This window comes from Cervus canadensis, chromosome 1 (genome assembly GCF_019320065.1).
Source record: "Cervus canadensis isolate Bull #8, Minnesota chromosome 1, ASM1932006v1, whole genome shotgun sequence".
Lineage (NCBI taxonomy): Eukaryota > Metazoa > Chordata > Mammalia > Artiodactyla > Cervidae > Cervus > Cervus canadensis.
In genome coordinates, this window is record NC_057386.1 from 101,569,811 (window position 1) to 101,586,636 (window position 16,826).

A 16,826-nucleotide genomic window follows, 5' to 3' on the forward strand; every position below is an offset into this window, starting at 1 on the left:
AAATGTGATCCACTTAGGAACCCGGAATGTTAGGTCCATGAATCAGGTAAATTGGAAGTGGTCAAACAGGAGATGGCAAGAGTAAACATCGACATTTTAGGAATCAGTGAACTAAAATGAACTTGAATGGGCGAATTTAACTCAGATGACTGTTTTACCTACTACTGTGGGCAAGAATCCCTTAGAAGAAATGGAGTAGCCATCATAGTCAACAAAAGTCCAAAATTCAGTACTTGGGTGAAATCTCAAAAATGACAGAATGATCTCTGTTCACTTCCGAGGCAAACCATTCAATATAACAGTAATCCAAGTCTATGCCCCAACCACTAATCCTGAAGAAGCTGAAGTTGAATGGTTCTATGAAGACCTACAGGACCTTCTAGAAATAACATCCAAAAAAGATGTCCTTTTCCTGATAGGGGATTGGAATGCAAAAGTAGGAATTCAAGAGACACCTGGAGTAACAGGCAAATTTGACCTTGGAGTACAAAATGAAGCAGGGCAAAGGCTGATAGAATTTTGTCAAGAGAACGCACTGGTCACAGAAAACACCCTCTTTCAGCAACACAAGAGATGACTCTACACATGGACATCACTAGATGGTCAATATTGAAATTAGATTTATTATATTCTTTGTCGCCAAAGATGGAGAAGCTCTATACAGTCAGCAAAAACAAGACCGGGAACTGACTGTGGCTCAGATCATGAACTCCTTATTTCCAAATTCAGACTTAAATTGAAGAAAGTAGGGAAAACCACAAGACCATTCAGGTATGACCTAAATCAAATCCCTAACAATATACAGTGGAAGTGACAAATATATTCAAGGGATTAGATTTGATAGACAGAGTGCCTGAAGAACTATGTTCAAAGGTTCATGTCATTGTACAGGAGGCAGTGATCAAGACCATCCCCAAGAAAAAGAAATGCAAAAAGGCAAAATGGTTGTCTGATGAGGCCTTACAAATAGCTGTGAAAAGAAGAGAAGCGAAAGGTAAAGGAGAAAAGGAAAGATATACCCATTTGAATGCAGAGTTCCAAAGAATAGCAAGGAGAGATAAGAAAGCCTTCCTCAGTGATCAATGCAAAGAAGTAGAGGGAAACAATAGAATGGGAAAGACTAGAGATCTCTTCAAGAAAATTAGAGATACCAAAGGAACATTTCATGCAAAGATGGGCATAATAAAGGACGGAAATGGTATGGACCTAACAGACTCAGAAGATATTAAGAAGAGGTGGCAAGAATACAAAAAAGAACTGTACAAAAAAGATCTTCATGACCCAAATAACCATGATGGTGTGATTACTCACCTAGAGCCAAACATCCTGGAATGCAAAGTCAAGTGGGCCTTAGGAAGCATCACTACAAACAAGGCTGGTGGAGGTGATAGAATTCCAGTTGAGCTATTTCAAATTCTGAAAGATGATGCTATGAAAGTGCTGCACTCAATATGCCAGCAAATTTGGAAAACTCAGCAGTGGCTACAAGGCTGAAAAAGGTCAGTTTTCATTCCAATCCCAAAGAAAGGCAATGCCAAAGAATGTTCAAACTACCACACAATTGCACTCATCTCACTTGTTAGCAAAGTAATGCTCAAAATTCTCCAAGCCAGGTTTCAGCAGTACATGAACCATGAACTTCCAGATGTTCCAGCTGGATTTAAAAAAGGCAGAGGTGGATTTAGAAAAGGCAGAGATCAAATTGCCAACATCCATTGAATCATCAAGAAAATAAGAGAGTTGCAGAGAAATATCTATTTCTGTTTTATTGAATATGCCAAAGCCTTTGTGTGGATCACAACAAACTGTGGAAAAATCTTCAAGAGACAGGAATACCAGACCACCTGACCTGCCTCCTGAGAAATCTGTATGCAGGTCAAGAAGCAACAGTTAGAACTGGACATGAAACAACAGACTGGTTCCAAATTGGAACATCAAGTTCATCAAGAACATCAAGAACATCGGAACGTCGGAGTACATCAAGGTTGTATATTGTCACCCTAGTTATTTAACTTATATGCAGAGTGAATCATGCAAAATGCTGGGTTGGATTAAGCACAAGTTGGAATCAAGATTGCCAGGAGAAATATAAATAACCTCAGATAAGCAGATGACACTACCCTTACGGCAGAAAGTGAAGAAGCACTAAAGAGCCTCTTGATGAAAGTGAAAAAGGAGAGTGAAAAAGTTGACTTAAAGCTCAACATTCAGAAAACTAAGATTATGGCATCTGGTCCCATCACTTCATGGCATATAGGTAGGGAAACAATGGAAACAGTGAGAGACTTTATTTTTGGGGGGCTCGAAAATCACTGCAGATGGTGACTGCAACCATGAAATTAAAAGACGCTTTCTCCTTGGAAGAAAAGCCATGACAAATTGAATAGCAGAGACAACATACTGAATAGCAGACAGATTGCTTTGCCAACAAAGGTCCGTCTAGTCAAAGCTATGGTTTTTCCAGTAGTCATGTATGGATGTGAGAGTTGGACTATAAAAAAAGCTGAGCACCGAAGAATTGATGCTTCTGAGCTGTGGTGTTGGAGGAGACTCTTGAGAGTTCCTTGGACTGCAAGGAGATCAAACCAGTCAATCCTAAAGGAAATCAGTTCTGAATATTCATTGGAAGGACTGATGCTGAAGCTGAAGCTCCAATACTTTGGCCACCTGATGCAAAGAACTGACTAATTGGAAAAGACCCTGATGCTGGGAGAGATTGAAGGCAGGAGGAGAAGGGGGTGACAGGATGAGATGGTTGGATGGCATCACTGACTCTATGGACATGAGTTTGAGTAAGCTCTGGGAGTTAGTGATGGACAGGGAAGCCTGGCGTGCTGCTGTCCATGGGGTCACAAAGAGTCAGACATGACTGAGCGACTGAACTGACTGATAACCAGGTTAGACGAAGGAGAGAGAAGGAGGGACGAGGGAGACAAACAGACGGAGTGAACATCAAAAGAGAAAGAGCCAGTAGAAGAGACAGAGAAAAAGCACACAGACTTGGGAGAGCAGAAAAAGGGAGATACCAAGGAAAGAGAGGGGAACAAGAGAGATGAATCTCAGGGAAGCAGCAGTGAGCAGTGGTGTGAAGCAAGATCTTCATTCCCTACCCAGGAACTGAACCTGGGAAGCCTGGATGAGAAGCAAGAATTCTAGCCACCAGACCAGCAAGGGCTAGAGGCTATTTTTCTCTGGATCTTTGCCCCCAGTGAAAAATGCATTTATCATGGAGGCAGAAACTGTAAATGCAGGTACAAAGTTTATTATTACGGACACAGCACAACAACAGGTGAGATAGCACATAGAGAAAATGTTTGCTTAGTTAAGACAGAAGCAAGGCAGAGACAAACGACGGAGAGAAAGGGCGGGCCCTTCCTAGTGGTGAGCAGCACAGTAAAGAGGTGGTTAAGTCATTTATATAGGTCAGTTCTTCTGGGTCTTTGTCTTCCTTCAGGCTAATTGTCTGGTTCCTTTTTCCACACCTGACCTACCCTGGGACCCTCCCCTGGGTGCGCACACACCTCTCAGCCAAGATGGATCTCAAAGTAAAGGCTTCTGGGAAGAGCAAGGCTCATTATGGCCTGGCGTTATCCCTTGACTTTCACTCCCATAAAGGACCCTTTTGGGGGCATATGTAGTGTCTCCTTTGTCCCAAAAAGGGGGAAGCAGAGATCCCTTAATCTTTTACTCAAACAGGGTTTGCCCCTCTTTGTCCTTGCCATGACTATTACTTTGGGTGTTTACAAGAGACATACAATGGCTATTTACCCTGTTGCTGCTGTTACTTCCATCTCAGAGGGCAAACAGGAGGCTGATTGTAAATGCCTGATCTGGAGCCCACCTATCTTTTGTCTCAGGAATCCAGCCTGAAGCCCCCCTTCTTCCTGCCCCCAGAAATGCAAATTGGAAGCCCGTTGTAAATGTCTAACCTGGAGCCCATCTGTTGACTACTTCAGGATGAGCAGAGGAAGACAGAGAGTTGGGGGAGGGTGGAAAGAAAATGAGGAAGGTGTCAGGGAGCAGAAAGGAATAGGGATGCAAAGAGGGATTGGGAAGGAGACAGAGACCCAGACAGAATGAGGGAGAGACAAACAGACAGACAGAGGCAACACCACGAGAGTCATAAAGAAGCAGAGGACAAAGAAACCAGGAGACCCAGGATGGTGGGTGTGCTAGAGAGAATGTCCTCCAAAGCACTTATTTCATTTTGAATTGGTTCCCATACCTGAAAATGGAGAGTTTTCCCCATGTTAAAGATGCACCTTTATTAAAATGAGAAGGTGCACGTTCTCACAGGGCAGCCAGTCGCTGGAGCTGAGAAGTGACCCCCTGTCTAAACAGGCCTGAGGGCTCCAGTTGGCTGCGGTCCCCACCACTGCCTGACGTCTCTGTGTTGCTCTGCCTTCAGATTTGCACCCTCGTTCTCCTCGTACCCGGCTTGCTTTGTTCGTTTCCATCACTGACTGACCTTCTGCAGTTTTCAGCCCCTCTCCTCTTTTCTGTGGTCTGTTGAACCCCTGGGAAATCCATGCTTCAAAATCAACTGGGACTGCCACTTTCTCCTGGAAGCCTAACAGGCTGGAGGCATTTTTCTTGGAGTGAATGTTCATCTCCAGGGTCTGTTGATCCCCTGGAGCCTTGGCCAGTTCTCCCCACAGAGGTTTGGGATTTCAAGGCCTCAGGCAGGGACGCCTCCTGCCTCATCTCTACAAGCTGGTGCGTCCCTGCTAAAACAGGCCACTCTGCCCATGAGTGACCAGAACTGTCCATCATGGCACCTTTGCAAGTTGTTTATTCCCCTAGGAGGGTCTTAGAGGGGCTTCTGGGCACCTACCCTCCATTAGCAAAGAGCAGTCCAGCAAGAAATTAAGTCTCAGAGCAGCCGGGATGCTCAAGCTGAAGAAAGAATGCTCTGGCCACACTGCAAGTTGTCTTAAACTTTGCTCCTGATTAATACCACCTGGAAAGAATTGGAAAACCCTGATGCCAAAACCCCAAATGAAAAAAAATGGGCAAAGACCTTGAACAAATACTACACACAAAGAGGTAGACAGAACACTAACACACCCATGGAAAGCCGCCCACTGCAGAGCCACTAGGGAAGTAAGACGCAGTGAAGGCCAGATAGACCGACGGTGACACGGAGCAGTCGCAGCTCTCAGCGTGGCCAGTGGGAGCAGACATTAGCAAGGCCACTTTGGAAGCCTGGCAGTTTCTCCTAGAGGTAAAAACACTTCCTACATGACCAGCCGTTCCACCCCAGGTATTTGCCCAAAAGAAATGAAAACATATGTCTACACAAAGATGCGAATGTTCATAGCAGCCGCTTTATTCACAATAGTCCTGAATTGAACCCAAATGTCTATCAAGACGTGAATAGATAAACGAAGCGTGATCTAGCCACATAACGGGATGCTTCTCAGAACTACAAAGGGACATATGGTGATGCCCGTGACAATGAGGATGAAACTCAAAGTGTGGCCAAAACGTCAGACCCGGAAGAGCACACACTGTATGATTGAGGTCCAGAGAAGTCCAGAGGACGCAGACACCTGGTGGAGCGGGCAGGGGCAGGGAGAGCTCCTGGAGGGCCCAGGAGCCCTGGGATTGGCACATTCTCTGCCTGGACTGGGTCAGGGTTACCCAGTGTATCCATCAATCAGGCCACTCGAACCACACACTTTCAACGGATGTGTCCTGTTTTCATGTGACTTTAACTCTGTTGAACTGACTTTTAAAATGAATTTTAAGACATACAAAAAGGTAATTCTAATGCCCAAGCTGCTTACCATTCCATTAAATTAGCATCTCTGAGCTGAGGTCTGGGGGATTCCAGTAACAAGAGAAGAGCGCCAGCCAACGTGAATCAAGGCAGCTTTGGGGAGACATAGGCACCTAGTTAGAGAAGGAGCCAGCGGAAATGCCAGACGTCTCCCTCCACACTGGGAAGGGGGTGTCCCCTCCACCTCAGTCAGCCCCCAGGACAGTCTCCAGGGTCACAAACTCCTGCCTGTATCTTTCCTGGAAGTGGATGAGAAGGGCCCTCCAAGGACCCGGTGACCTTCACCAAGAGGAAATTATAGAGACTCACCATCCCACAGGGAGTACATGAAAGGAGAGAGGTGGTCTCCCGAGGAGATACTACAGTGTTTACAAGAAGGCCGAGATGGAGGGCTGGGCGCAGCAGACAGCCATGTCTATGTCCTGACCCCCCAGAACCCATGAATTCGACCTCATTGGGAAAAGGGTCTTTGCAGATGTAATTAGAATGTTGTGACAGGGAGATAACTGTGGATGACCCAACTGGGTCCTGAATGCTGCTGAAAGTGTCCTTGTAAGAGACACACAGAAGAGGAAAGACCATGCCACTCCACAGTCAGAGATGGGAGGGGTGCAGCCACAAGCCAAGGACACCTGGGGCCACCAGGAGTTGGAAGAGGCAGGGAGGGTCCTCCTCTGGAGCTTCAGAGGGAGCATGGCCCTGCCCACACCTTGACCTCAGACTTCTGGCCTTCAGAGCTAGCAGAGGACAAATATCTCTTGTCTGAACCTCCAGTTCATGTGGTACGTGTTTCACAGCTGCAAGAAATGAACATGCTGGGTAACCAAAAATGGCTGGTGTCCTGAAGAGGGCCCTCTGAAGAGCCTTGCTCCAAGGCTGGGCATCTCCCAGCAGGGTGACCCCACGGGGACGGAGCCGACACACAGCCATGTTGAGATGAGACCCTGAGGGCCCTTCACATCCAATAATGCGTGTGACAGTCACAAACATTCCCCAGGTCCATATGGTGCTATTGTCACAGCCAGTCCCCAAGTTGTATCCTCCATGGGCATGAGGGCAGCCCTTTGGGGAAGCAGAGCCCTGACAGGGGCCTTTCAAGGCCACCTTCGGGGCTGATGGCCAGCTGGCCCGTGTGATCGCTTTAACCACAGCCAGCCAAGGCTTCCTGCAAATTGGAGAACAAGCCAACCAGCCTCTCCCCAGACCTCGTCGGGCCCTCAGCAGGCTCTACGCTGGGACTCACTGCCCTCCTTGTGATGCCTCGGACAGCTCCCAGATGCCCAGCGATTCTTCTCGGGGGGAGAGCAAGGCATTCTGAATCTCCTGCTCTTAGTGTACACCGTGCTCAGGGAGCCTAGAGTGGCGTGACCTTGTCCTTCAAGTTCTGGGGAAGTTGCCTGAGTCGCAGTATGTCACCTGACTTGTCATATATGTCTCAAACTTCGAACCAATGTTTATACTTAAGAGATTTCAGACGAAATCAATATCTATTCTCTGAAAGGTAGAAGATTCTGGAAAAACCCAGGTCCCCTTTCCTAGCTGGTGATATCCACTGGAGCTGAGTTGTTACTGAGCTCTCGGGGGGAGGGGGACAGTGCCGCAGTCCCCACTGCTCCCAACAGCCTGCTTCACACGCCCTTCAGGCTGGAGGATCTGGAGCGACACGAATCCAAGGGCAGCCTTGAGGTCTTTGCTTCCAAGGTCATTATCCAGAGGATAGCCCTGCTCTCCACCTTCTCAGGGAAGGGTCTTCTCACAACATCCCCTCAGCGGCAGACCCATGAGAAGAAGCCCTGGTACCCCAGCGCCTGCAGCAAAGGCTCCTGGCAAAACTTGTGATGTTACCCCTTACCGCGTCATGAGACCTGCCTGACCCCAGGCTGGGAAGCTGCATCCTTGGGGCCAGTCTGTGGGCCTGAAAGGGTCTTTCCTGAGAAGTGCTCTGGGGTTTCTGGTCTCCCTTGGACCTGGGAGAGGGGCCGATGCCCTTCTCCTGAAGGACACAGCTTCCACACCTGCTCTGAGGAAGTTGGCCTGGGAAAGGCTGGTGTGTGAAGATTTACCTAAGGAAATTTCCCTGCCAGTCATTATCCTGGAAGCTCAAGGAAGAAAAGGGTCAAAAGAAGGCCTGGATTTCTGCGGAAAAGTATCTCAGCCTTGACACATGGAGAAAGAGAGGGCAGTGAGGGGCTGGCAGGCCCTCGTGACCCCAGGGGTCCTGTGTGCTGAAGGTGGCTGCCTACGTAAACTGTATCATTGAAATGGAGCTGTTTCCTGAATTCTGAATGAGGTCAAAATGGGACCCATGACCAGTGGCGTGTTTGTCTCCGTGTGGCTCTGAGCTGCTAGCAGAGCGCAGGTATGGGGCACTGGCTGCACTATGTGGGCCCCCCGCCTCCAGGAGAGCAGCTGCAGCCCCTCAGCTCACCTGGCTTGCATCTTCTCGGGGCCACAGGGCCCACGTGTGGGTTTGCACCCCTATCCCCAGGGCAGTCCAGATTCACGCCAGTGTGTCTGGTGGACACAGAGGGACCGTGGGTGTAAGCCGGCTTCCCGTGGGGCCAGATGAACCCAGAGGAAAAGAGGGGATGTTTTGGGGTCAGCGGAGGGGCCCACACCCAGCACCTGCCCCCCTCCACAAGCAGAGGAACATGAAATGAGGGTCTGAGTCACACCTGTACTCACACACAGATGCACACTCATGCACAGAGATGTATGAAGATACAAATGCAAGCACAGACACGTGTACATGCTCAGACACACAAAAAAACACACATAGATCCACACACAGAGACACACACATGCACAAGACCACACATAGATCCACACACAGACACACAGACACACACACAAGACCACACATAGACCTGCACACACACACACACACACATAAGGCCACACATAGATCCACACACAGACACACACACATAAGACCACACATAGATCCACACACACAGACACACACACACAAGACCACACATAGATCCATGCATGCATTATAGGTGTGCGTGCATGCATGCATGCTCAGTCGCTTCAGGCATGTCTGGCTCTTTGTGACCCCATGGACTGTAGCCCACCAGGCTCCTCTGTCCATGGGAGTCTCCAGGCAAGAATACTGGAGTGGGTTGCCGTTTCCTACTCAGGGGATCTTCCCAACCCAGGGATTGAAACTGCATCTCCTGCGCCTCCTGCGTGGCAGGTGGATTCTTTACCACTGAGCCACAGGGGAAGCCTGTGCATACAGGCACACTCACCCATAATTGCTTCTCTGGTCACAGTGGTAGGTTGGTGACATTTTCCTTGCTGACTTGTCGCTTACCCTCTCCCAAGCATCACTTCTTATGGCGCTGGGTGGTCTTGATAAGCACCTCGCCTGCTGGGTAGGTAACAATCCATCGAAAGAACGGCTCGAAACTCATTCGACCATCCACACTGATGGACTCTACGTTGATTTCCCTTTTGCCACTGTAAATCACGCTGCAGTGCACCGCTTTGTGCAAATAGCTTTGGGATCAGCCTCCTGGGATAAATGCCAGCCATGGAGTTAGGGGATAAAATAGCAACAGTAAATGGTCCCCAGGCTCCAGACCCTCCTCCATACAGTTTTCATCTGCACAGCCGCCTTCGGAGGAGGCACAATTCTGCCTCTCGTGTTACTGGTGGGGACGCAGAGCACAGAGAAGCTGAGCAGCTTGCCCGAGGTCACACAGCTGGTGTGCAGGGAGCTGGGTCAGCATTGCATCACTGCACAAGTATTGCTGGCTCTCTAGTCATAGCTTCAGACTCCTCCAGGAAGGCTGAGCCAATCCACACCAGTCTCTCCACCACCTGTCACCAGTGCATGTGGCCCCTACACCCAGTCGGCTGTCTTCCCCTGTGGTCACCTGGCAGTGCCCTGCCTGTGAGCCTGTGGTCTTCCTTAAGACATCGAGAGCAGGTGCCTCTCTTATCCCTTGTTACTCTCCCAAAAGCAGAAGAGCCCGTTTGTGACCTTCATTTTATCAGCTCCTATTCATCTAGAACTCTGAGGCTTCATGGACCTGGGGATGTGTGTCTATGTGTGAATGCCTAGATGTGTGTCTGTGTCTATCTCTGTGTGTGCATGTGCTGTATGTATCTCTGTGTGTTTGCTGCAGGTGTGTATCTGTGTTTATGTGTGTGCACATGTGTGTTTCTCTGTGTAGTGTGTGCGTGCATGTTATGTGTGTCTGCATGTATCTGTGTGCGTTTGGGTGTGTATGTGTTTGTGAGTACATCTGTGGGACTATGTGTGTGTATTATGTGTGTCTGTGTATCTGTACATCTATTTATTGTGTGTGTGTGTCTGTCCCCATGGGGTATGTGTGTTGCATGTGTGTCTCCATGTGTCCATGTATCCATGTGTGCCTGTGTCTGTTGTGCATGTATGCGTGTCCACGCATGTGTGTGTGGTGTGTGTGTCTGTGCACCTATGTGTCTGCATGTCTGTGGCCTCTGCAAGGCAGGAGCCCAGAGGAACACCCTCGTAGAGAGGCTGTATCCGGGCATGCAGCACATCAGCCCAGATGCTGGGCTGAGCTGTCGCCCAGCGCCCCAGGGCGACAAGGCTCCTCCTCCGCCTAACCTGAGAACCCTTGGCCTTTACTGTTTTCTGTAATCACAGCAAGAAGTTCTCATGCAAATAAATTCAGAGCCAGCTGACTCTGCTACCGTCGCCTTGTGAGGTTAGGTTTATTTTGGAACTCGGAGCAATAATAAAAAAATCGTTACAGCTGTAATAGACTTGGCAGGGACTTGGCAGTTCCATTCATCAGAGATCACCCTGAGATTTTTGTGTTGTCGTTAAGAAAATGAGAGAAATAGCTGTCGTCGTTGGTGAACTATAACTTAATCAGTTAAATGCTTGCTACACGTCACAGGTGACATTAAAATTTCGTTACTGTTAGATTTGAGGCCCAAATGTCATGACAGAACAAATTGGATCTTTACACAAATAAAAGGATAATTGCCTTTTAATGCCTCTGTTATTCTTGGACAACTCACGGGCACTTGCTTCTGATGTCCCAGTCACTGGGAGCAGAAATGCTTCTTTTAAGCTGTGATTAAGAACAACTTTTTGTGTTGTTTTCACTAAGAGAGATTTCATACCTGTGAGAGCAGTGGGTGAGCACAATGGAAGCAGAGGAGAGGGCAGCCTCAGTCCGCAGTCTTTCGGGGGTCTTGGGGGGCCTTCGGGGACAATGGGGAGACTTTGCCAGTCCTCTAAGAGCTTGGAAGAAACTGAGCCCTTAGCTGACAAGGTGGTTGTCTTTGTTTTGAAGCAAATTCTTCCATCCAAAGCTTGGAAGGGGATTTCCCTGGTGACTCAGTGGTAACAAATCTGCCTGTAAATGCAGGAGACGTGGGTTCAATCCCTGATCCGGGAAAATCCCACATTCCTCGGAGCAACTAAGCCTGCACAGCTACTGAGCCTGGGCCGGGAGCCGCAACTACTGAAGTGTGCGCATCCTACAGCCTGTGTTCGGCAACAAGGGAAGCCGTCCCAGTGAGAAGCCCACACGCTGCAACTAGAGAGTGGCCCCCGCTCTCTGCAACTAGAGAAAAAGCCTGTGCAGCAATGAAGACGCAGTACAGACAAAAATAAAAGTAAATAAATTAAAAAAACAAAAAAAGCTTGGAAGGTCCTGCTTTCTTACAAAACAGAGATTGAGCCTATTGCTGGAAAGATATTTTTCCTTCATGTTTTTTTTTTCTTCTCCAACTAACAGGTTCTCGGTATACCCTGCGTTTATGATGTGAATGTATCGGGAATGAATGAATGAGTCAGCAAGTGTGCAGGTCCATTCACAGTGACACCGCCCACTTTTCTCTGCCACTCTGTCTCATCACAACCTGCTTTGATCACCACTGCTCCATATGTCCAGTGGAGGTCTTAACACTGATATATTGCTAATACATCTTAGAAGAAAATATAACTAGCTCGTTGACACATGATTTTACAGATACAATTGCTTGGGGCAAGGCAAGATTTACTGACATTTTTAAAATGTGTAGATGTAAATAGAATTATTACAGGAATATAGTACAGCTGGAAGTCTGTTGCATATAGCTGCAGAGGTTGTACACTGTACAGCTTCAAGGTCTGTCATCCAGAGGGAGCCTGATATTGAGGGGATTTCATAGAGTTGAGCAGTGCACAACCTGTGTGACTGCCAATTGCGGCCCTGATTCCTGGTACACAGATAAAATAATGAAGGAGGTAGGTAAGTGACTGAAGCTTGGGAATTTATGATCAGGGCAACTAAATAACTCACTGGGTAATCAGATTTTTAAATTTTTAAAATCTACACTAAGTTGCCTGAATTGAATGCTGGTCATCTCTGATGGGTGCGAAGACAAGCCTGAGGCAAGCCCTGGGCACAGTGACCAGGGGAAGAGAAGGAGCTCAGGGATGATGTGTGAGGACTTGGAAAGAGGGTGGCAGGCCCTCCCAGGCTGCCGGGGTCCGGGCCACACACTGATGACCCGCTCACTCCCTGTCTGTTCCTCCCCAGGACCCCGGCCATGATCGGCTGCTCCTTCGTTGTGGACCGGGAGTACTTCGGGGACATTGGTCTGCTGGACCCGGGCATGGAGGTGTACGGCGGGGAGAACATAGAGCTAGGCATGAGGGTAAGTGTCTCTGCGCAGCCGCCGGGGCCACTCACGGGATGGTTTGCTGAGCAGACCTGTCGAAAGTTGTGCCTGGCTGGTCTGTGAGCTGCTTGTTACGGGTCAGGAGGAGGTAAAGCCCCCAAACTTAGGTCAATGTAAGAAACCTCGGTGGCAAGGGGACTGGGAAGCATTATGAATGTGCTAATAAGAGACTGTATTTCAGATCTTACTTTATTTCTCAAGCCATTCATTCTGTTGCTTTACACTGAAGTCGGGGCTTGTGGGGAGCTTGGAAACTAAGAGCTGGTCCTGCGCATGGGGAGTTTGTGCATCAGTGGCGAGGAGACCCGGGAAGATCGTGGGCTTGTCTTGGTGGAGGTGAAAGGCAGAGTGCACATGGGCATTGTGGGCCACGGAAGCCCCCATGGCTTCTCCTGGGGGCCAGTGTGTTGAGAAGGCTCCAGACAAGATGTTTTCTTCTAATTATTTTCTTTTTGAGTTCACTTTATTTTTGTCTTTTCATTGGAGGATAATTGCTTTAGAATGTTGTGTTGGTTTCTGCCATACAACAGTGCGAATCCGCCATATATCTCCTCCCTCTTGGACCTCCCTCCCTGCCAATTCACCCCCTAGGTCATCACAGAGCACTGAGCTGAGCTCCTTGCACTATACAGTAACTTCTCACTGGCTATCTATGTCACACATGGTAGTATGTATCAAGGCTACTCTCCCCATTCGTCCCACTCCCTCCTTCCCCTGCTGTGTCCACAAGACGGTCCTCTACATCTGTGCCTTCTAGGAATGTTATGGTCCCAGGTCTTATGCTCAAATCTTTAGTTCATTTTGAGTTAACTTTTGTGCACAGGTAAGATAGTGGTCCAGCTTACTGTTTTGTGTATAGCTGCCCAGTCTTCCCTGGACTGCCCAGCACAATTTATTGAGGAGACTGTCTTTTCCCTGTTATATGTTCTTGGCTCCTTGGTCATAAATTTACTGGCAATGTGTGCCTGGGTTTATTTCTGGGCTCTCTCTTCTGTCCCATTGATCCATGTGTCTGTTTTTATGCCAATGCCGTATATTTTGATTATCGTAGCCTTGTAATATAGTTTGAAATCAAGGCATGTGATGCCTCCAGCTTTGTTCTTCTTTCTCAAGATTGCTTTGGAGTCTTTTGTGATTCTACAGAAATTATAGGAATTATTTGTTTGTTCTATTTCTGAGGGAAAATATCATTGGCATTTTGATAGGGATGCACTGAATCTATAGATAGATAGTAGTATGGTTATTTTAGTAACACTTTTCCCATCCATGAGCAAGAATACTTTTCCATTTATTAGTGTCTTCTTCAATTTCTTTCATTGCTGTCTTGCAGTTTTCAGCGTGCAGGTCTTTCACCTCCTTGGTTCAGTGTGCTCCTAGGATAAAATGGGATTGGGTTCTGAGCCAATGCCCAGTCGAAGGCTGGTACTCTGGGCTCCATTCTCAGCTCAGTGGGATGGTCACAGCATGATTGGCAGTACACGACACAGCCCATCCGAAGAGGGACGGGCGGGGCTTTCAAAGACTGTGGACCTGGGCTGCCACAGGGCCCTGCTTCCAGGAGACTGTGGGTTTGAACCCTCAGCCCCTGATCATGGGTCACCACGTCCTTGCCTCACTCCTGCTAATACTCCTTCCTTTCCTGTTGCAACTGCAGTCCAGTGACCCTGCTCCACCCAGAGGGCACAGAGGCCCAGGATGGGGAAGCAACTTAGCCAGGTGTAGCCAGGGCTGGAAAGCAGGCTCACACTAGCTCAAGGCTACCTAACCAGTGGTTAGCTGTCTCTACCCAGTGGCAACACTGGAGCTCCCAAATCAAAACATTTTTGACACAGGATCTATTAGCCTTGACAGAGCACCATCACTGGGAGGCTTAAACCCACAGACCAGTCCGAAGACCCAGCATGGCTGGGGGTTGCTGGGGAGGATCCCTCCTGCCTCTCCCAGCTCCTGGTATCTGGGAGATACCAGGAGCTCCCTGCTCCTGATGCAGTGACTGGTCAACGAGGACAGAATAGTGGGCAAGATGCCAACAACTTCTTTTTAAATTTTTTTATTTATTTTCGGCTGTGCTGGGTCTTTGTTGCTGTGAGTGGGCTATCTGTAGTTGCAGTGAGTGGGGGCTACTCTCTAGTTGCAGTATGCAGGCTTCTTATTGCAGTGGCTACTCTTGGTGTGGAGCACTGGCTCTAGGGCTCATGGGTTTCAGTAGTTGTAGCACGTGGGCTCAGTCGTTGGCGGCATACGGGCTCTCTAGTTGTGGTACACAGACTTAGCTGCTCCAAGGTATGTGGGATTTTAGTTCCCTGATCAGGGATCAAACCCATGCCCCCTTCAGTGGAAGCATGGAGTCTTAACCACTGGACCACCAGGGAAGTCCCCTCTGGTCACACTTGCCCAAGAATCCTCCAACTATTCTTAATTATCAGGGTTGCCCCATCCAAGGGCAGAGTAACTTGGAGAGCTATGGATGACCCCAGTTGGTGATGCCCTCTCTTAGGGGAAGCTGAATGAGCTTGGTCATGGATCCAAACTGTGAAGCAGGGCTCCCACGGCCTGTAAGTGACAGTTGGCCCACGGGCTCCGGCTGTGTGGGAGCAAGGCTGCCAGGGGCAGGAGAGCCAGAGCCTGACAGGCATGTAAACCCACACTGCCACCTCTGACCTCACTCCAGTGCCCTCCTGCCCCTCTTCAAAGAGGCCAAGACTCAGGAATTGGGGACAGCTAGTGAACTGACCAACTGCAGCAGTGGATGGGCCGGCCATGAGTCTCTCACCCACCAGCAACCAAGCATGAGGTTCAGAGCTGTTTCTGATTTAAATAAGAGGAAGCCAGCATGGGCACTGACTTCCAATTTTTAGGACATAATTTGGGATAAGATTCATCATTAGCTGTGATGCTGCATCCTGATGATCTGACCAGGGTTCTCTGCCTCCCTAATCAATAAAAATTAATCAGTGGCTAAACAAAAAATTTAGGCAAAGCTTTGTTGGGGCTTCTGTGGCTACAGAAGGCAGTGAAAACAGCAACAGTTTCCCTAGCCTGCTCCCCGAGGTGGAGTGAGCTGAGCTGGCTCCCTATATGCGGTGAGGGTAGGGGTGTGTCCAAAGGTTCAGGATGGAGGGGTGGCTTAGGTGGTCTGTCCACCCCGTAGGTGATGCTGTGTGCAGGGGGGCCAAGCACAGTACCCTGCTTTTGCTCCTGGCTCTTCAGAAGTGGCAGTTGGGTTTTAGTCTTTTTGTATCTTTTGTCCAGAATTTGCCCCAACTGGGCATACTCACAGTTATTTTTAGTCCCTTAGAGTTTCTTTGTGTTTTGTTGCCTGAGCAGACCTTTGTCCAGGCACAAGCACTGCAGCAAAGGGTCCCAGGTCCCAGCCGGTCTCACCGAGGCCCCAGGATGCTGACAGCCGCTCCACCACTCAGAGTGCCAAGCAGAGCAGGTTTGCAGGCAGAGCGGAGGGGCTGGGAGACCCACCACGAGGATGGAGCAGGTCCCTCAGCCTGGTTCTCAGACGCCAGCAGCATCAGAATCCCCTAGAGGCTCCTTCCAAATAGATCACTGAGCCCCATCCCAGACATGTGGATTCAGTATGCCAGGGTGGAGCCCAGGAATCTTCATTTCCAACGAATTCCCAGGGGCCACTGACTCCACTGGAACCCACTTTGAAAACCAGCTGCCCACCCCCCCAGCTGCCATTCTGGGGGCCGTGAACCAGCCAGGCTCGCATGCTGCTTGCTTTGCACAGGGCCTGGAGCATTACTGAGCTTACTTCATAAATATGGACAGAGGGGAAGGGGCCAGGGGCCAGGACTTGGGGTCTCCTGTGGCCAGGCTGTGCTGAGGTGGGGCTGATCTGATTGATTTGGGGTCCTTGGGCTTTTATGTTTTGTTTCTGGAGTTTCATTTAGGTGTTTATTTGTCTGTGGAGACTTTATTTACAGAAAAGATTATTTAAGACTTATGTTTTAAAATTTGTAAAGAGTTTATTGAAGTTACACTTTTCCAAACCTGTCTGTTTTAAGGTTTTAAAGTGAAACCTAGAGATCATATTATTATGGTTATAAATATAAAAAAAGAACACTCAGCTTCCCCTTTTCTTTGATTAATGTTTGATTAACTCAGATTGAATAGATTAAACACTATTAAACAATGATCAGTTCCATTTCTGCCTAGTTAAATTCCCTTGAACCTTTTAAAATGACACTTACAAATGTGGCATATTTTCTTTTCTCTTTAAGCACTTTGAAGGCCTGATGTCACTGCAGAAGCTCCCCTAAGTGCTTACAAAATTCTCCTGTGTCTGGTATATCAAACTTATACCACATCTCAAATTCTCTGAAGCCTTTCAGGATTGTTTGCAAATGTTTTA

General features: G+C 48.4%; 1 protein-coding gene across 1 annotated transcript in view; it reads left to right on the top strand.

Annotated features, from left to right (window-relative positions):
* The window catches only part of GALNT9 (polypeptide N-acetylgalactosaminyltransferase 9), a 119,721-nt gene that overhangs the window by 60,232 nt on the left and 42,663 nt on the right, over positions 1 to 16,826 (top strand). Inside the window, exon 6 of the mRNA XM_043488527.1 lies at positions 12,316 to 12,433. Coding sequence (XP_043344462.1) covers positions 12,316 to 12,433 — 118 coding nt within the window. The remainder of the gene's footprint in view (positions 1 to 12,315; positions 12,434 to 16,826) is intronic.